At 39.8% G+C, this 20,626-nt stretch overlaps 1 protein-coding gene across 1 annotated transcript; it reads right to left on the bottom strand.

Annotated features, from left to right (window-relative positions):
• Window positions 1-459: 459 nt before the first annotated feature.
• On the bottom strand, window positions 460-5,020 carry sox8a (SRY-box transcription factor 8a). Its single transcript, XM_088936740.1, has 3 exons — window positions 4,314-5,020; window positions 3,188-3,423; window positions 460-2,712 (listed from the first exon to the last, which is right to left on the bottom strand). The coding sequence occupies exons 1-3, from the start codon at window positions 4,724-4,726 to the stop codon at window positions 2,012-2,014; spliced, it is 1,350 nt and encodes a 449-aa protein (XP_088792866.1). The 5' UTR covers window positions 4,727-5,020; the 3' UTR covers window positions 460-2,011.
• Between the last annotated feature and the right edge of the window lie 15,606 nt (window positions 5,021-20,626).

A 20,626-nucleotide genomic window follows, 5' to 3' on the forward strand; every position in this document is an offset into this window, starting at 1 on the left:
TGTCTTTAGCAGCTCATACTCTTAGCAGAGGGAGGGGGACTGCCTACATCCTTAAATGTCTTAGCATTAAATAACCTTATCCAAACTCTGGCTGGCCTCTGTCGCTTTTAAAATGGTGCGGTTCCTAATTATTTCTGAGGAATGCTGCAAGTCAGAAAAGGGTTTCATATGTGTAAAAACTATGACCACTAGTTAAAGAAAACTGAGAATCAAAATTCAAACCGAGTGGAATGTAATCATTTAAGTCTTCTGCAGCTTTCTTCTCTCAACTGCATTAAAACTGTCATTTGCAAATGGAAAGAATAAAGTTATTACTCACACCTGAAGAAGGCTCCACGGCCGAAACGTTGTGTTTTCTTTCTTCTCTTTTCAGGATGGAATAAACCTATTACTTGTTCCTTTACTATTAACAATACTGCCGCTGCTATTACTGTTTTGCAAAGACAAACAAGAGGACACTTTACATTTTAAAAAAACTTTTTTTAATTTTTCATAAAAAGGGCCTGCACAAAAGGTTAGCAGTGCTTGTGAGAATCTTCTAGTGAAACGAGAAAAAAAAATAATTTACAGTTTTTTTTTTTCCAATGGAAAATAGAGAAAATAGACTGAATAAAACATGCAGTGGAAACACTTTTCTGAAAAAGACATATTCAAAAATATATTTTTTTAACAGAGAGACAGACAGGAGAAAAAAAAAGAATTTTGAAGGCACAAGTTAGTATTGAATGTGTAAAAAAGTTATCATATGCCCGGCATACAATAAGAACAGTGGAAAAACAACACACAAATTAGTAACAAAAAAGGCTGTTTTTCATCATTTTTTGCTTTCAGCCCTTTACAATTACTAGTTTTCCGCTTATGAACAATCTCAGGAGTCTTTGTATCTAGGGGCGAGCTGCAGAGTTAACAACTCCACTACGAACACACAATCCTCAGGAGCTGATATTGTTGAACCATAAAAGTGGGTTTCTTCTTTCAAAAACACTGGCAACCTTAGGGAAAGTATTCACGGTGCTTAAAATGTGTAACAGCTCAGCAGTGCATGTCTTCCGATTTGATTTAGCATTCAGACAGCAGTTGCTCTGCCAGTCAAAACAGGTGTTGTATTATTTTACCCGTTTCCTTTAACCCTTTCACTGCCATATGTAAATCAATAACTGCCATTCAAAACCCATATAAAATAACTGTCACTTATTTTTTTTCCCTCTTTCTTTGTGTTTTATAATCCTGAAAAGAGGGGTGCGCGGCGCATCTTAATTAAGCGAGAAGTGGTTAGAGGTTACAGAAAATTCTCCACTACGGAATATTAGAATTTAATTTTCCACACACAAATCACAATACAATAATTCCACTGATTGCAAACGAACGGTTGCAAACATAAATACGTCGCACGAATAAAATAAACACAGAAAAGTAAAACACCCTTTACATCCAGAGAGCTAAACCTTGCGTTGTGGAACTGACTCGTTATAATCGGTCCAACCTTCAGATGTATTTTCTGGCTTTGACGTGTTGAGGATTGTTTCAGAGGAAGTTCACAGACTTGGTCCCAGTGCGCTTCGGAAAAACTGCCCGTTTAACGCCAATCGCCTTACCCCCCTAGTCAGTATTTCAGAATTAATACGAAAGGCAGACACGTATATTATTCCGTACACATACAAACACGCACATGTCCGTACACGTACGTGGGCTTCAGATGGTCCTCACAGAGGATTCATACATTAGTCCTTGTAACACACACAATGCCATGACAGTGTCTTCATCAAACAAAAGGAAACGTTTCAGTTTGCGTTACATTACAAGCTTGGCCTAGGCAACAGTTCTGTTTGTCCCTCCTCCATGTTTTGAGATCAGCAGGCACTTCTTTATTTTCAAACCCGTTGGCACGGTGCTCGACCCTACTGTACTCTATTCCTTCATTAGTGCAGAAAGCTCTGGGCAGCTTTCAGAGGTCCTCAAGACTTTGCGAGGAAGGGGAGAGCTGTCCGTCGGTGGTCCCCGGGCGGTGTCTTTAGGGCCTGGTGAGGGTGGTGTACACGGGCTGGTCCCAGTTGGCCGTCGGGCTGTGTGACGGCGGAATGGACAGGCTGTTGAGGAGGGGGGTGGCGTAGGGGCGCCGAGAGGAATGAAAGTAGGGGTACTGATAAATACTGGAGGGGTACCCAGAATAGGGGTTATAGTAATTCGAGCTCTGGAGGTCTGTATAGTCACACTGGGAGCTGGAGAAGGAAGTGGCGACGGTCGGCGATGCGGCAGACGTCTGGGCCCCGTAGGAGCCGTAGTCGGCCGGGGCCGGGGAGCCGTGCGAGTGGTCACTGTAGTGGCTCGGGCTCAGCTGCTCCGTCTTGATGTGCGGCCGCTGCGGGCCCCCCTCGCCAGCCGCGGGCGACGGGGCCGGCCCGGCGCCGCCCTTGTGGCTCCAGGCCGAGGGGCCGTAGGCGGGGCCGTAGGGGCCCTGCCCGTGGCCGTGCTCCGGGGGCGGGGCGGCGTGGCCGTTGGGCGGCAGGTACTGGTCGAACTCGTGCACGTCGAAGGCCTCGATGTTGCCGATGACGTCGGTGCTGAGCTCCGTGATGTCCACGTTGCTGAAGTCGATGTTCTGCCGGCTGCTGTCCAGCAGGCGCCGGCCTTCGTGCTTCAGGTCCTGCTTGCTGACTTGGTGGAGGTCTGTTTTGGGGGTGGTGGGGGGCGTCGGGGGGCCGTGGGGCTGCCCTGTTTGGCAACGAGCAAAAAAAACAAAAAGTTGAGACACGAAGCCCGATGGACACTGGCCTAACCAACACAAAATGTTAGACTTGCTAAATTAATCTCGCCCGTGGGGGGGGGGACTCCAAACTAGGCAACAATCCTAGTTTTTAAACTTTTGAGAGGCGTTATTTCCAGTTCGCAGGACGGCTTAAAAAGTGTCTACTACACGCCATGCTTTTGAGGCTCCGACCTTTAGTTTAGTTTAGTTTTGAAACTTGAAAAGCACAAAACGCACTTGAAACGTCATAAACGTTTACATTAAATAGTAGGGGACCTTGAGTTCCGTTTTCAATTGCCTTGAACAGCGGAGAGAATTAAAGTAAGAAAAGAAACGCGCGGTCCATTTCACACGTTTTTCTGCCTCTTTTTAAGTCTAAAATCTCCAGGCGGACTTCACGTTTGCAATATTTCTGAGCCAGGTTTCAAAGTGATAGCGTACCTGCGTGGTCGGAGTGATGGTGACCGTCGGCCAACCCCCCCAGGGGCTCCGACTTGTAGATCTGGCTGGAGGGGTGGTGGCTCAGTTCGGCCCCGGAGTCGGAGTCGCTTTGTCCAGTTTTAACGCTTTTCCGCCTTCGGGGTTGGTACTTGTAGTCCGGGTGATCCTTCTTGTGCTGGACTCGCAGCCGCTCCGCTTCCTCCACGAAGGGTCGTTTCTCGCTCTCGGATAACAATCTGGTTTTAACAACAGTTGATAACATTATGCCTTTTATTTCAACCAGTCAAAAAGACATTATGCAATGTCTTTTCCCGGTGCCGTTCATTGAAATAGACGAGATAATATATCATTTTTTGCATAAGACTCTCGGCTCTTGCTTCATCTCAAACCATGACCGCTTTACAACCCCTTATTATCAGTTTGCATGTCAGTCTGAGGTGCATCAGCGGGAAAAGTTAATTAAACTAACAAAAAATACAAATCTTAAAATCAACGAGTGGCATCTGTACTGATACATCCACATTTGTAGGAGTATAAAAGGATATGTTTCAATTACATGACTTACACGGGCCTTTATGTAAAAAGACATAAAGTATGGGGATCTATGCATAATATTCGTATTGTTCGAATCACCTCGAAGTACAAAATATTTAAACCCGCATTCTACATTTTACTGGGTTAACACATTGTTCTAATCTTGAGACAACCAACAGATACAGATTTTTTACAAAAATGTAGTTGTAGTCGTGCAGTTTTTACCTTTTGCATTCATGGGAAATAAATGTATTATTTCCAAGTGAAAAATCTGTTAGTTTCATATATTATAGACGCCACTTTAATATAGATGCTAACTTAAAGTAGCATCTATGCAATTGAAAACCATACAACGAAAATTAAAAATCATATATAGTATATCTGGCGTCTTTATGAGCTATGCGTGTGTACAACAGCACAGACTAAAAGGGTCATTTTTACTATTGTCTAACATAAAAAAAAATAGCACGCAGATTTAAGAAATGCAACCAGTGTTGCTCAGCCCATTGAGAATTTCGCGAAAGCACGTTGAAATCCACTCGGAAGCAGGACAGAGCACATGCAGGAAAGTCAGCTCTGCGGTGGGACTTACCGCCACAGTTTGCCCAAGGTCTTGCTAAGTTCGGCATTGTGCAGGTGCGGGTACTGGTCCGCGAGTTTCCTGCGCGCCGCCTGCGCCCAGACCATGAAGGCGTTCATCGGTCTCTTGACGTGCGGCTTGTTCTTCAACGAGCCGCTTCCGCGCACCGGCATCGGGACGAGCGACCAGTCGTAACCTTTGAGAACCTGGGACACGGCGTCGCGGATGCAAGCGGGGAAGCGCTCGTCTTCCTCGCCCTCCAGCTTCTTCCCCAGCCTGTGCTGGGACCCGGGTCCGTCCGATCCAGTCGGCGACAGGGGGGCGTCGGAGTCGGAGTCCTCCTGGGACATGGAGCTGGTTGTCCCCGCGGGGCTGCAGGGGGGATCGGCGAGGGACTTGTCGTGCTCTTCCGTCATTTTTAACATCTGGCTGTAAAAAATCCCGAACCTGGTTGTTACACCGTGTCCTTCTCTGACACCTAACTGTAGGTTATATGCAGCGCGTTAACAAAATCTCTCATGAGATGCCACTTCTAGTTTTAGTAGAAATAACGCTGCAAATGTAGCCTGTTTAACGCACAGTCTCTCATTTTAAGTGATAATCTTTGGAATAGAAATAAAAGCCTCTTGGTAGGCGACTTGACAATTTCCTTTTTCCTTCCTCTACCGGACACTTGCTCCCTTACTCCTCCTCGCTGCAGTCTGTCCAGTCTGTCCCTTTGGCGACTAGTTTGGGGAACTTTGTCTGAGCTTTTCCCAGTTCACCCCACCTTCCTCGCTGTGATTGGACGCTCGATATCACCATTTTGTATAGTGATTGGCTCTACGGTTTTAAAGGCCGATTTTTTCATTAGACCTGACGTATCTGAAGGCATTGATATATTAGCTGTATTATTCATGTTTTCATTATACCAAAACCAAATGCACCATGAATAGGAATACTAATGATTAAAGTCTGAACCCATTACAATGCACCCACTACAACTTATGAACTATTAACTTGGCCTTCTACTAACAAGACCAGTAATAATAATAATAATAATAATAATAATTATAATCATGCAATCATTCGACTTGAAATGTTTCTTCTTGTTGCACATACAGGAGAGCCGAGGACAAGCCGATGAAAACGTGTGTCCTGAAAAATAATGTCATTTATGAGCCCTTGTCGAGAAAGTCAAAGCGCTTTGCGCAATACCACAATACCCGGCAAAGGCAACAAGAAAGCGAACGAAAAAAAATCGAGCAAACTTAACGAGCGAATCGAAGAGGAAAGCTACACTACTCATTAAACGATTTAATAAAAATATATATTTCAGAGATTAGTCAGTGCGAGTCCCCCTGTTGCGCTCCGAATACGGGTTCAAAAACACAGAAAGACTTGATTAGCATAGGGAAGATTTCGCAGGCCGGTACTAACCAAAGGCACGAGTGGAAACTGTGGAAGCGCATTAAAAACCAAGAACAGGAGACACTACTTTGCCCGAAGGGTTGTGGGAGTGTGGAGCAAGCCGTGTTGTTGAAGCCGATATCCTTGGATCGATTAACTACTAACGACCAAACGGGCTAGACGGGTCCTGTCGTTTGTAACCGTTCTTAAGACACATTGACAAAGTTCCTCCAATACATGCAAACCCATACATACATGTTATATACCCGATACAATAAACACGACCTCCTAATGATTGCAAGCTAGAGAAATGATTAATTAAACCAATTACACAACACGCATAGGACTTAACGAAAATCTGGGCGCCGTCTCTCCGTGCAAGAGTGCCACGGGCTTGGGGCTATCGTCGTGACGTCACTCGCATCAGGACCAGTGTTTCAGGGTCACGGTCAGGCGAGGCCTCTGCTGTGTCGCCACCGTGCAGTGCAGATGTGAGATCTGAAGAGATACCAGAAGAAGAACCCTAGAACCGTTTCCTTCCCAAGAGGTGTTTTTGAAACGCCCTTAAAAAACCTTTAATTCTATTATTTCATTTTTAATGATTTGTGTATGTTTAATTTCCAGTGCCCTTCCGTTCGGTACTTTAAACATTAAAAAAAAGCATCTTAATCACCATTAGGAGACTGTCTGTTCTCGTTAAACAAATAAGCTAGATAATTTTCGGAAAGTACCACTCAGGCCACGTTGAACAGTTAGCTTCCTGATGTTGGATATCGCTACGCTCTTGCTGAGGCTGAAGATGAACCATTTCACTTGGTAAATACAGAGAATGCAGGAATGAATGAGGAAAAGTGTTGATTGAGGCTTCCTGATTTCTTCTCCGACTCCTAGCGCTGCAATGAGATTGCCGTCCTTAGATATAACTGGGCTTTACTTTGGGCTGTGCTCTGACTCCCGGTATCATTTTCCCCATCGATTTACCCAGTAAGTCAAAAGCAACACAGGCAACAATTTGAAACAAGTTTTGCAAACATCCAGCGTATTATTTATAGTTATATTGTTATATTTATAAAACAAGAATTGAAATCGGAAATATTATGCAGTAATATTTATTTTAATAACTTTATTTGTATGTATTACCATATCCACTTTATCCTCATATAAAGAATAATAAAAAAATCTGGAACATAGTTTAAACATGTTTAAAACATAAACATTTTGTCTTTAACTGCTCTAGAAAGCAAACGCTTTATTTTGTTATGTTGGTTTTAGGAGTTAAAGATAAAATAAATTTAAGGGCTTATTTTAGATGATAGATATTTAGAAACGCAAAATCGATTTGTCGTTGATAAAACAAAGAAACAGCTTGCTGACAAAATCTGAAAAAAACTTTTTTTGTTTTAGTGTGTTCTACGTCTCTCTCGTTTTTTCTCCTAAACTGCGTGATAAAGTAGGATGTATAGAATCGCATGCACTTTTATAAAGGCGTTAGTATATAGAATACCAAAAGTTAAACGAGTTAAAATCTGCTCTTAAAACCACCAAATAAAACGAAAGGAAATATTAAATCGCTGAACGAAACTCGATGAAAATGTCTCCGGATTGCAAGAAATGGTTTGTCTCAAATTACAACGAGAGCGCTCGCTTTGTCAAGTGACAACTAGGATTTGACAAGTGCTTAATACGATTTAATTAGTTTTCTCACTTGTAACAGATAATAAAAGTTACTAATCCTGTTGACGTTATAAAATGAGGACCAACATTCTGGATTTCTTTGATCGATTAATAATCAATAATCATTCTTGAACTGAAAAAGAAACCCCAATGGTTTTGAAAGATCTTACTGAATATCACGTTTCATGAAGGTTTAGTAAAGAGTGTATACCACCACACAGCCAAGTGGCTGCGCTCTTGAACACTTCAGTGTGAAATATTTCACAGGGAAAAGTCGAAGACGATATTATGATTCTATCCCTCGAGATACACGTAGGTTTTAATCGATAACTCGATACAGTACTGTTGAATAACAATAACAGTAATCACCATAGTTGTCAATTGAGTTACCAACGTGTTCAAGTCCGACGATTGACCGGTTTATACCCATTGAATCAATTAATGTAGATCAATGATCGAAGTATGAAATAGTCATAAACACGTTCACGTACAGTATCTGTAAGAATACTGATATATTTTGTAATGAGGATATTTTTAATCCCTAGGACAGAATGAAAATATGCTGCTTTCAGTCTGTTTCCTACATTGTAACTTCGTTTTTTCGTTCTGCCTTGTAAGATGTTTCTTAGGGGAGGCCTAGAATCTTCATTGCAACAGCTAATCGTATTCCAGCAAGTTCATAGCGCACAGGACCTGGTAAAAGACGTTTTAAAAGCTACACAGGAGTTTCGCTTAGGTTATTTTTTTGTTTCTGAAAGTATTTTACTCGGATATTAAATATATTAAAAACGAGTTTAAAGTTACATGATGTGACACCGGTAAAAGTGTTATTTGCCATTCTAAAGTTTTTCGTGGTGATGTCAGAAGGTTTTTAATAATTTGTTTGAGTTTCTTCAGAATAGTTTTAACACTTTGAAACAATAGTGGTAGGTCTATTACAGTAAAAAATTATATATTAGACAAATAAAGTATTATTTAGGATGTAGTTTTTACCCATTTCCATAAATAATCTTTCTTTCCTCACGATTATGATCAACAAAAATATTGGATGTGTCATTATGAAATTAAGAGCATCTAGAATTTCACATATAACATATGAATTAATTACATTTAATTAACATAATAGACCACTGGCAGCACAGAATTCATTTAAGCGATAAAGTAATTAATTTACTTAATTATGATTTGTATATATTTTAGAAATTCAAACAAATTAGCTTTATTCTTAACAGCTATGTAGAGCTCATGTTCTCATTTTTAAATTATTTTTAACATAAAATCAAACACCTTTTGATATGGAGATACACAATTGTAAAGGTATAAGCTATCTAAAGCACGGTGGAATCACTTTACCATTTTAAATCAATGTGTTTTTGATTATGTGGTGAGGGGTCGCTTAATTTAGCCGCATAAATCCAATAAGTGTCAGATATATGTATGTATAATTACCAATTAAATAGGACTGTTATTATGATTTACAGCTTCGTTTGTCTAATTCGCACGGTCATAAAACTGACAGTCTCCTACTTGGGATGTCAGGACGCTCATCACTCAAGACTATTTATATGATAACACAACCCCGGTTACACGTGATTCCTGAGGAGACGGCTTTCATTTTAGAAAGTGCACGGGTACAAGAATGTGTTTTCCCTTCGGCCAAGAGACAGCGCGCACTTGATCTGCAAAGTCCTGGGTCATTCTCTCTGCCGTTACGCCGCAAGCTATCGGCTTAAGAACCGAACGCAGATGTGTCTGTTTCGATCCTAATGTTATGATACAATCGTTTTAAAATTATTATCCACTCTTTGTAGGATTTGTATACCTTGTTACTGGTCCTCACATACATTGAAACGAAAAGCCCAGCTTAAAACAAAGACGATCACATAATATCGTAGTTCAAACAAAACACAGCTGTGTACATCGCTGGACATATAATCGATTTATAGCTGTTATATTAGTTTATGCCTCTAATAAACTAACTCTAAGCTAAACAAATCTGCAGTGTAGACATACTGTAATTATGCAAACCGTGAAATGATGATGCAATTTTAAAAAGCTGAACAAATCTATTAATTTAATTTTTGAAACAACAGTACACAGTTGCATGGATGTATATTCTGGGATACACTCTGGGAAGACTCTCATCAGCAGGAGATGCGCGTCTTGGAGTCGGACCCGATTTCGTAATTGCGCTCCAGGCTCCGAACTGTGGCTTCCACCAATAGCAGCGAGACCCGTGCACGGGCTTGAGTCCCGCGCCTGCGCAGTGAGAGCAGCAGACATGGCAGCCTCCAGCAACACGCCAGGTGAAGAGACTGGAGTAAGAAAAAGGAGAGTTGCCTCGTCTAAGCCAGAGTTTGGTTTGAGCAAAAATCAGACCGACGGTGAAGGGGAAGAAGTTAAAAACGAACAGAGCGGAGCTTTTCTGTTACAACCCGGGACGTATTGGCTGACAAGGATCGCTCTGCTTAGATCCGTTGCTTTTATTTACTGTGAGTTGGGTTAATTTACCCTCCCTGGCTTCTCATACACCTGTTTTCTTTGCGGCTTTATTAATTCAAAGTGACATGTACAGTGGCAACACATTAATTTGGGAAGATTGTATTAAACAGCGCTGTCCTTTGCACTTTGCTGTCTGCTTTTTTTGCATTGCATAGAGGTGAACAGTGGTTTATGTATTATGATTTAAAGCGATTTAAGGTAATTATGTACATGCTAACTTCTCTAACTTCTGTAGAAGGCAGCGTGTAGGTCGGTTGGACAGTGATGTTTGTGTCTCACTGCATTAGACACTGTACAGTCTTGTCGGTAGGTGAGTGTTTTGCCCTAAACTGGTGTAAGCGTGGGTGTTGATAAAGGCGACGAGATCCACATATCACGGCTTGCGAGTTTTTATTTTGCCCGGGAACAGAGCAGATTAATATAAATATTATATTAATATAAAACAACAATGGCAACACCCCGGCTGGTTGAACTTCTCCCAGACTGTCTCCTCTCCCCTTTCAACCGGAAGAGGATCTAATGCAAAACACTCAACAATGCAAGCACAGTGTGCTGTGTGTACAAAAAACAAAACTTGTGAAACATAACTACTGTGGAATAACATTAAACACGGCATAACACATCTTCACTAACTTCTTGCTGTAGTAGCTTTACTTTGGCTTTGGCGATTGTTGGAGGAGATCAGTTTATTTTTTTCCCTCATGTTTTATTTAACATTAAATAATACAAGAAAAGGTATCCAAAAAAGAAAAGTGAAGAAAACAAACTGAGGTAATTACAAATCTTAAAACAACAAGTTAGTATTTTTATATACATCAATTGTGTATTTTGCTTTGTTTTTTTCCATATTTTTGATTGAGTTTAAGTAGCATTGCATTTCCATCTTATACAAATTAAAGGAAGGAGTAGCATTGGACTGTGAGATCACAGTTTATTTGGAGTTCCACACAATGCTAAAATACACAGTGGTGAGATAAAAATGCACACAGTTGTCTTTGTCAACCCTGCACTTTTCTGACTTGCTAAGAACTTCGAAAAGCCTAACTTCCATCTTAAAAAAGAGATTCAAATCTTAAAACAAGCATAGAAAGTATAAAGAGGCAGGTCAATGATGGATGCTAGCATCTTAAACAGATTTTGTAGGATCTTCATTTACACTTTCACAGTTAATAAAATGGTAATAAACTTGTCCCAATTATTCACTTTAATTGTCGTCATTAAAGTGAGTCACAGTGCATGCATTCTCCATCCAATGTAGAATGAATTCTTCAAGACAAGACGTTAAGGGGTTTGAGTTCAGGCTGTGCCTTTTGCAAGCACTGACCAAGAATTCCCAGCTTACACAAATATTATGAAAGGACTGAAAATGGATGGATAGATGAAGAATGGAAAATGAACACATGAAGTGTGTTTGCAGGTCTACTACAACATGACACGAATACTCGTTTTCAGTATTTTGCTAGTGGGGGACATTGAAGATCTGATGCCCTGAGAAGTTTATTCAGTACAAGCAGGAGATGTGTGGTATTTCTTAACTTACAGACAGATGAAGTAAGTGGTTTATCATTTATTGCTAAGTCCTGCAGTCTGTTAGGCTGGTTTCTTAGACCGAGTATAATTTCTGTAAAGGCATAAAGACGTATTGTTTGAGGAGCCTGTAAACCCCTCGGATATCAAAGTAGCTTAATCTGGAAGGTTCTGTAAACAAGATTGTAAGGGAACAGTACAGAAATACCTATATAGGCAAGGTATCAGTGGCTGGAAAACTAGCTTCTCAAATCCATAATGCACAAAATAAGTATTTTAGACGCTTAGATGTTCAGATTGGGGATTTAAGGCCTAGGTGTTAATAGAGTGAATATTTCTTTGTTATGATTCCAGAGTTTGGAGGTGCTATTTCACCATTTATTTAAGAGCTAGGTCCTAGAATGGTGCTCATGTTGTTGACAGGCTAAAGTGAGATATCGGAAGTCATCAGATCCATCACCTTAAATAGTCTCCAGCAAGATCTGGATTAATATGTACTTGCAGCTTTTGCAAACTAATAGGGTTTTAGAATGATAAAATTTGGATTAGCATTAAGGAAAAAAAAATCAAATTACAATTAATGTTTCTTGTAGATGTCAGTAGTACTGGAGATTGTCTCAATCAGCAATTCAAGGATTTGCCATGATTTACAGATTTAAAGAAGTGAGATTCAGTTTGAACATCTCCTGTTTGTAAAAAAACAAAGCTTTTTAGATAATGTCCTTTATTTCTTACAATGAGAATCAACAGGAGTGCAGTGACTTTTTCATTTTGAAACCCGTTTCCTCAGTGGTTCAGTTCACCAAACCAGTTCCAGTCTCAGCCCTCTGGGTCTTGGCTTTGTGAATTCAAAAATTAGTTTGAGCCAGAAATTAATTTTGCCAAATACCAGCACTGCTGGCTCAAATAATTAACTAATAGTTGTGAGGTCATTGTGCGTAGCTTCAAAGTCACCACAGAAACCATCTAAAACACAGAGCTGAGTAAATTTGCTCAGTGGAGAAGGATCAAATAGCAGGATAGGTCATTGCATTCAACTGACCTCAGTAATATTGAAATGTAATGAGCGACTGAGAAAGAAATCATGTTTGCAGAGAAACCCAGCTATTTGAATGCAATCAAAGTAGCTTGCATTGAAGAAAACAGAACTTTTTTTAATGCCAATTACCCAGAGTTATGCAAACTTCCAAAAACATTCTGGAATATTTTTTTTGAAAGCCAAAGAAAGGTCCCACTTAGTACAAACTAAGTGCGAATCCTTTTTCCATTCATGGGCTCAGTTTCTGTGCTTTAATTGAAACGCAGATATTGTTCTTTGCTCCATTAATATTCACATGCAATAATTTTGAACTTCATTACAGTGCATAAGAAGTTTGTTTTTCAAACTGCCCAAACTGAAGCCTTAAAATGTACACACTGGAAGCCCTTTGGGTGTGAAGCGAAGCCAGAATTAGCATAATAGGTTAAGAGCTTTGTTTCCAGCCTCTACATTGAGGCATATTGAAAAAAGCCACCAAAGCCTATACTTCCAAAAGATTGGGATTTGTAGTTATCTCAGGTATTTCAGTGAAGCTGTCTGGAGTCAGTGCACGGAAATATTGAACGGAATGAGTGAGAATACTCTCATTATAATGCAACAAAAGAGCTCTTGTTCCTGTTAGATTTGATGCTGGCACAATATGCGTTCCAAAAATACGGCCCATGTAATGGCTCTTTTGTTAAGTGCTAGCCACAGGTTTACCAGCGAAAAGGAAGTTCACCCCTGACAGTAGGCTGTTTGTTTGGAGAAAAAACAATGCATGTTCACTTAAATAAAATAGCCCTATTAATGGGAGACACAGGGGAGAGAGAGATATGAAGAGAGATTAAATCGCTGTCTTTGTTAGGATGTCTTTGTATGCATTTATTGTAGGCTGATTTTAATCAAAATGATTCCTATGAAAGAAAAGGTATGTTTCTTTTTGGCTGCCAGTTAGCTGAAGCAGTGCTGAAGGGGTAGGCACTGGGAGAGGGACTCTAAATTATTGCTATGCCTGCATGGACAATTCAAAGTCTTTATTTTTATCCCTTCCGTTTTTGTATTTTACTGCAACATAACATGGTTTTGTGCTTCAGTGATAAGGAAGAGCAGTAGGTAAGAGTTTTTTTTTTCCTTTCCATATGTTGAGAACTGCACAAGAAATTGCTGTAGTGCAAAAGCTGCCTGTCTGTCTACAGATTAGCATGAATTATTCTGATAATAGGAATTTTTTTTTTAAGAATTGGGAGGGGAGATGGAAGGGTGAGTATTGGAATACAATGGGAAAAATATGGGCCTATAAAACGTAGGGATTCCAATGAATACAATGTATACTTCAAAATTGGATTGGACTAGGCTAGGGATTTAGGATGAGCTCTACACATATGGCATCATTTAAATGAAGTGAAATTAAGCATGAAGTTAAATTGCAGCTTCCCTGTATACCTGTATCAAGTGGAAGTTGCTTTTTTAATTTCTATTTTACATGCATTCAAATGTATGTTTTTTTGTTTTTTTTAAACAATACCTAAGTTACACGGAGTTTACTTACTTGTTAAATGTTTTGTTATTTATTTGGCATGTCTTGTAATTGTACTTTAAAGTGTATTATTCAATGATTATGTCTTTCAACATGTTTGTTAAAGTAATTTTACACCTTTGTGCCCGAGGCCGAATTAGAGGTCAGAGAAGGGATTTTTAAATTGCAGATTTTATCTCAGTGCTTTTTCACTTGCCTGTTCTCCTTCTGCACCGGCACATCCTTTGAAATAGTCTTTTCCTTCCATCTGTATCTTCATTTTAGTTATGCTATGCAATGGGGTGTAGAATTGTTATCTCTTGTGTTAGTAATAGTCAGAGTAGAATTACCAGAGGTTTTCACCATTGTATAAATTTGAAATGAGACCTAATAACTAATTGCTCTTAAGCCTCAATAGCTGTCCCACTGCAGTCCTCAAGCTAATAACAGAGTTTTCATTTCCTAGACTTACTGACACTACTCAGACTTGCAGACACCTGCACAGAAACTAATTACCGCCCCTTAGATTCCTTTCCCTTAATCTGGACCAGTAGCCCAAACTCATGCCTGATTACATTTTAAGAAATACACCCTATGTATGTTTCATATCATGTATTAACTATCTTGTGCATTGTAGTGATTAATATCCATGGGTGGGTCATGGTTAGATAGAAACATTGGACAGCTCGAGTTTGAGCCAGGACAGTTTTGGAAACTACTTTAGATACCTTCATTGTGCCCATCGTTGTCAATACCTGGATGATTCTGTACTCTTAGTCTGAACATTGTTGCTATATTTTCAAGCAAGGTACTTTGTCCTGATTTCTGCAGTCTACAGCAGTGGAGCTGCATCATAATTGTAGGACAGTGTTGTATTTTTAGTTAATTAGGTTATAATAATAACAATAATAGCCTTACACTTGCGGACTCTGGACACTTAGAGCCAGAGTGTGTCAGTGCACCCAGGAAAACAGTGATGAAGACAATACATAGATGGGGATTATTAGGAGGCCATGATTGGGAAAAGGCCAGGTGGAAATTTGGACAGGACCCCAGGGCAAACACCCCTATTCTTTTCGAGAAATGGCCTAAGATTTTTGATGACCATGGAGAGTTAGGACCTTGGTATTACATCTATAATACCAGTTTCACCATCACTGTACTTGAGCATTAGGACGCATACAGACTGCAGGGTGAGCGCTTCCTACTTGTCTTGCTAATACCACTTTCAGCAGTCATCTTAGCTTTCCCAGGAGGTGTCCCATCTAGGTACTGGCTAGGTTCACACCTGCTTAGCATCAGTGGGTTGCCAGTTGTGAGTTGCAGGGTGACATAGCTGCTGGCAAACGACATCTACACTAACCACATTTCACACTACATCAGTCAAGATAAGCAGTGATCCAATGAGCTAGGAGGCTTGTGAAGATCTCTAACCTTATTGTTTGCTCCAAACAGAACCACTTGAAATCACCTTAGTGTAACCTTGAACTGAGAAATCACCCCATCCTGATCTTTAGTATTTTTAATCAGTTTTAGAAAGAATTAATTCCATTCCTTTTATTTTCTCTTTCCACAGTTGTAGCTTTCTGCGTTGCCTACAATCAAAACAAGCAGTTAATCGGCGAGAAGGGATTGCTGCCATGCAAGCAGTACTTGAACGATGTGAAACGATATGTTGGTGGAAAGATCAACTTGGATGCCTTGAGTTACACCCCTACTATCCTGTGGTTCCTTGACTGGACTGACATGGATAGGAACTTAGACAATATCGCCTTAGTGGGACTGGGCCTTTCCACCTTTGTACTGCTGACAGGAAGAGGAAACATGATTATCATGACACTTCTGTGGATTCTGTACCACTCACTTGTCAGTGTGGGGCAAATCTGGTAAGTGAAGAAAGTAGTTTTTAGATTGTTGCACATGTATTTAAGATGTTTTTTGTGTGATTATTAAGTATCTGAAAACATAAATGTCTAGCACAAATGTGATGAACATGGTATACAGCTTTTTCAAATAGAAGTTCAGGTGGCTCCTGACAAAGAATTTGGCGTATCTTAGGACTTCACACACCATCAGTTTTTTTATAACACTAATCTTCAGTTACGGTCTTCATGACCTAGCTATCAGAGAAGCGTGATTCATCGGTCATTGACCTGGGGCACCCCCTCCCAGGCACAGGCTCCAGGCACTGACTTCTTGTGTGAAGTCTACTAGAGCAAGTGCTGTCCTGGCTGTCTGATGCATCTTCGCTCACTGACGGAATTAGTTGAGGGCTGCTTTAGGTATCTCTGAAAACTGATCTTTTTGCAGATGATAAAGCTTCCTGCACCACTCTGGGGACCATCCAATCTAATTTTCAGCAGCTGGATGAGAGGTTTGCAGCTTTTCTATCATCCAGACACAAGGAATGTAAGAGGCTGGATGTTCCCCCAGGTTGCACAGAGGCAGAACTGAAACAGCATTAGAGAGCTGGAGATGAAGATAACTCACCTAAAATCCCAGACCTCTTTCATTAATCTTTAAACATCTCCACTATACTGGGTAGCAGGTTATCCTTCAGGTGGCCATAAAATTATATTGACTACATTGACATTACAGTAGGTTCACTCCTGTTCTGATTTAATGGTACAAAGTGAAAAATATATTTGTCCCTGTGCTGAGTTTTGTGCTATATCCAGCCAAGATGAAAAAGTAGACAGCAACTGCAGCTTTACTCTTGGGCACTGGATTTTATTATTTCTCATTCCATTTGTTCTTTCCTTTGTGGATAACTCTTCGAATAGAGGTTATGATTTCCTTGCATAGCAGATGATCTTACTCCGTAAAATTGAATAAATAGGAGATCTTCAAGGTGTTTTAAAATTGTTCATTATAACACTGTGGCTGCTGTGGCACAGCCCAGCTGAAGTGCCTTATTGTTCCTTGTAACTATGTGTTTTCTACCTTGGTTAAAGGCCGTAGCAGTTGATATGTTATTTTATGAGTCTAGTAGTGAGTGTCATAGTAGAGCTCTGGGCTTTAATTTCTCTCAACTTGCCAGTTTTGTGAAACTTATTTTGTTTGTTCATGTTCTTAAGACTGAATTTGTTTATTTTCTTGGGCGATATGATTTGTCTTCTGCTCACCTCTTGCTTTCCATCCGAACATATGCTATTGGTTTGATGTTTACACAACATGTCTACTTCTTTCTCTACTGATTATTGTTGTATTTAGTTTTACACATGACTTGCGATCAAAATTGTGCATCCTGTTGTCTCAAGATATCAACATATGCCTCCAATCAATTTTGGAGGATTGCATGGTTAACAGTGTGAAAAGCAGTACTAAGAGCCAATGAAACAAGAACAGATAACTCAACTATATCTGAAGTAATAAAGTAAATAAAGTAAACCTTCAATATATAGATGTTGGTTTGAAAAAAAGATTATTCTAAATTGGCCTGTAATTAGGATTACAGGGTCCAGTTTAGTTTTTTAATAGTAATACCAGTAATGCATAGTGAGGATGGCACAATCATCTCATCAGCACAGCAATTCATTACTGTGACTAATGGACAAAAAGAACAAAAAGTAGCAATGAAGTCAGGACACGCAGTTTGACTTATTTTTTTCTATCTTGTTTTATAGATTTAGATTTAGAATCATCTGCTTTTCAGACGTCCCAAAATAACTTACAATTGCAACTGAATGTGCACAGGGTCGGTCAGTTAGTGCTGAAAATTTAAATTAGAGGTGAAAAGTTGAATTTAAGTAATTTACATCAGACACTGCTTTAAAGAAATATTTTAAAAGCAAGATGTAGGGGGCCTTCCTTCCTGTTGAGGAAGTCAACTTGGATCTTCCTGTCCTGACAATTGCAAGTATTGATTTCAAAGAGTACTGGTTGTCATAACTGTCAAGTATAAAATGCCACATGAGACAGATATTAAGAATGCTTATCTGGGGAACATAAAGATAGAATCCTTAATGTATTGATGTATATTTTCTCAGAATTTAAGCTAATTTAATCAGCACTTTGAATTAAATAAACCATTCTAGTTAGTCCTGGGCTTCATTTTGCTGTGCATTTATCCAGATATGTTACTTAAAAACATCAAGTCAGAAAGGAGAATTATTTACAGGAGATTCTGCGTTACAGATGGCGAGACATATACTGTAGCAGTGGATTTGTAATATACAATTCTTGCTCAGCAAATTATGAAAAGCTCAGTTTCGGACTGTCGTTAATTTCAGGAAGTATCATTATTCAAAGGAGGCAAAAAAAACGTAACGTCATTTGACAGCTGTTTTTAGTTGTTGCCAAACCTTGGTATTTTGCAGTGGTCAGTGAGGAAGGAAATGAGTTAGAACGGTGGTAAGTGAAACCAAACGCTGGCTTTCATGACTCCCTCTGTTGTGGTTGGGGTTCTAGAAAGCAGGGTCCTAGGCTTTGTGATTACAACACTGACTCCTCAAGAAGGAAAAAAAGAAAGTTATGAACTTGCAGGGCTTTTTCCTCATTTGGACTTTTGACACAAAGGGCTGCTTTTTTGTTTCACTTCAGTAGTGTCGGCTTCCTTGGTAATAGGAGATGTATTGCTTTTCAGCACAGTTTGTACTTTAAATTAAATACAGGACTTTTCGTTTAATGGATGGTAAACAACTGTATGGTATTAGACAACATTATTGGCATGAAATTGATTTGTAACATAGAAATTGTTTATCCAAAGACCAGTTGTCAATGTTCTCTTGACATTAGTCTAGTCAGTTACATCAATGGTTAAGAAGGCACACCTGTGGGATTCCTGTGTGACTCAGCAAGGAAGGGCTATTGTTTGGATTGCAAGTTCAGTCTGTGTTTTGCTATTCACTAACTGAGACTGCAATATCGTGGCACAGAGTTATAGGAACTGCAGTTGATCCTTGATGTGATAGTTGTGAAATTGTCAGCGGCAGTCATATAGCTCTTCCAAATAAAGCTGTTTCTTCCACTGCTGTGCACCTTACAGCATGAAAAGTCGCAAGTGGCACTTACTAGCGTGGTCTGTCTCTGGCCTGTGTTGGTGTCAAGCCCATGATTGAAGCCTATCGATAGATAGATATCATCCACTGTGGGTGATTCTAAAATGAGGTGTTTAAAAAGAATTCTTCATTCCAAATTTTAGACGTATATAAAAGAAGACACACCATTAAGTGTCATTCAAACTTGCAGGAAGACAAAAACATAATGCTGATCTTCAGCGCTGTCATTCTTATTGTATGCTGTCTTTACAGCATGACATTAAAATAAATCAGTCTCCACTGGAAGAAATAGAGTACTTTCAAAAAATGCAACTTGTGTAACTTGCATCTGAAATTGCTCTCATTGTTGTGCTGTTTGTCAATCCCTTCAACCTGTCTGGCACCTGTTTGGTGAGCTGATAAAGCTGCAATTTACTCTGGCTGTGTTGCACTCTAATGTCCAAGATTACCACTAACCACAGTGAACTGTGTACTAAATCTGCAAATCCATAACTACTGAATTTGTTATTTTCCTACTCAAGGTACCTCCTGAGTACTCCACAGCTGGATTTCAAAAGCCAATCAAATGTTTGAGATTTACTATACCGTTTTTCTTGGACAGAAATACTTAACAGTTAAGTTTTGACTTCCATGATGTTTCTGTAATTTTTGCCTAAATGAACTGGAAGCTAGCATAAGTAGTTGTTGTGTCTTTTGCTTGCATCATATATTTTATATGGAACACTTTTCCATGTGCAGCCATTTTCTATGGCTTTGTGCTTGTTTACTAATTCTTCCCAAAACACCTTTGTTTGGAACAAAGGAGATGAAAGATGCATTTGGCAGCTTAATAAACTTTAATACACAGTCATTCATGTTTTACAGATCTTTCCAAATATTCTGCAAAGAAAATGCAATAGCCTAGGCATTACATCAAGAGCACAAAATCATTCGGCTCACATCATGTCTTTTCAATCAGTGTTTGATACTGAAGATTGCCTGGTTGTTTTCAGCTGGTTCCTGAGAGAATGAGATGTCATGCTTCAACAAACAGCAGAGACAACAGGAGACTAGTTTTGTGAGGGACAGGACATGACCTAGAAGACTGCACATGACCCCTCTGACCCACGACTGTCAGATCTACCAATGGAATCGTTTCCACACAGCAGTGACTACAGCTCACTAAACCTGAGGAAGCAATAAATAGCACATCAGCAGAATGGTTGTAGCGCAGCATCTGCATGCTTGGAGGCTGTTCTGAAATGTGCTGGAAGCTCAGATAGGAAATGTTGATGTTTTGTCAACCAAAGAACATATGCGCTAGTGGCAGAAAGAGTTTTATTCATTGAAGAATGCCCATATGAGACTTGAGAGAATACAAGCAGAATAGAGACATCATGGTGCGCATGTTATTCAGGCCAACCTTTGCCAGCTGGCTATAGATGCACAAGACAAGCAGCAAGACATCCCACAGCAGTCTGTCCAAAGGCTGATCAGGTCTATGTGTCAACACTGCCCATTGATGTTATGGAACAGTTTTACTAATTCCAAATTAAGCCCAAAATTGTGAACTTTGTGAAAGTGCTGTGAATAGTTGTGCAGCATACATTTCACCTCAGTAAATGTCCCAGTGTGATCTGCATGCAGAGTTAACACATAGACTTTCATACCTTTATTGTGTACCCATCCAATTTGGACTTGCCAGCTGTTGTAAGGT

The sequence above is a fragment of the Atractosteus spatula genome, chromosome 18, assembly GCF_055471065.1.
Source record: "Atractosteus spatula isolate fAtrSpa1 chromosome 18, fAtrSpa1.hap1, whole genome shotgun sequence".
In the NCBI taxonomy this organism is placed as follows: Eukaryota; Metazoa; Chordata; class Actinopteri; order Semionotiformes; family Lepisosteidae; genus Atractosteus; species Atractosteus spatula.

What these genes read in the sequence shown, in the direction of transcription:
- sox8a (XM_088936740.1), bottom strand. Translation starts at nt 4,726, where the DNA reads ATGTTAAAAATGACGGAAGAGCACGACAAGTCCCTCGCCGATCCCCCC. An exon ending in ACCTTGGGCAAACTGTGGCG is followed by an intron (nt 3,424 to 4,313) that starts GTAAGTCCCACC and finishes TGTTAAAACCAG; the next exon opens with ATTGTTATCCGAGAGCGAGA. An exon ending in CCATCACTCCGACCACGCAG is followed by an intron (nt 2,713 to 3,187) that starts GTACGCTATCAC and finishes GTTGCCAAACAG; the next exon opens with GGCAGCCCCACGGCCCCCCG.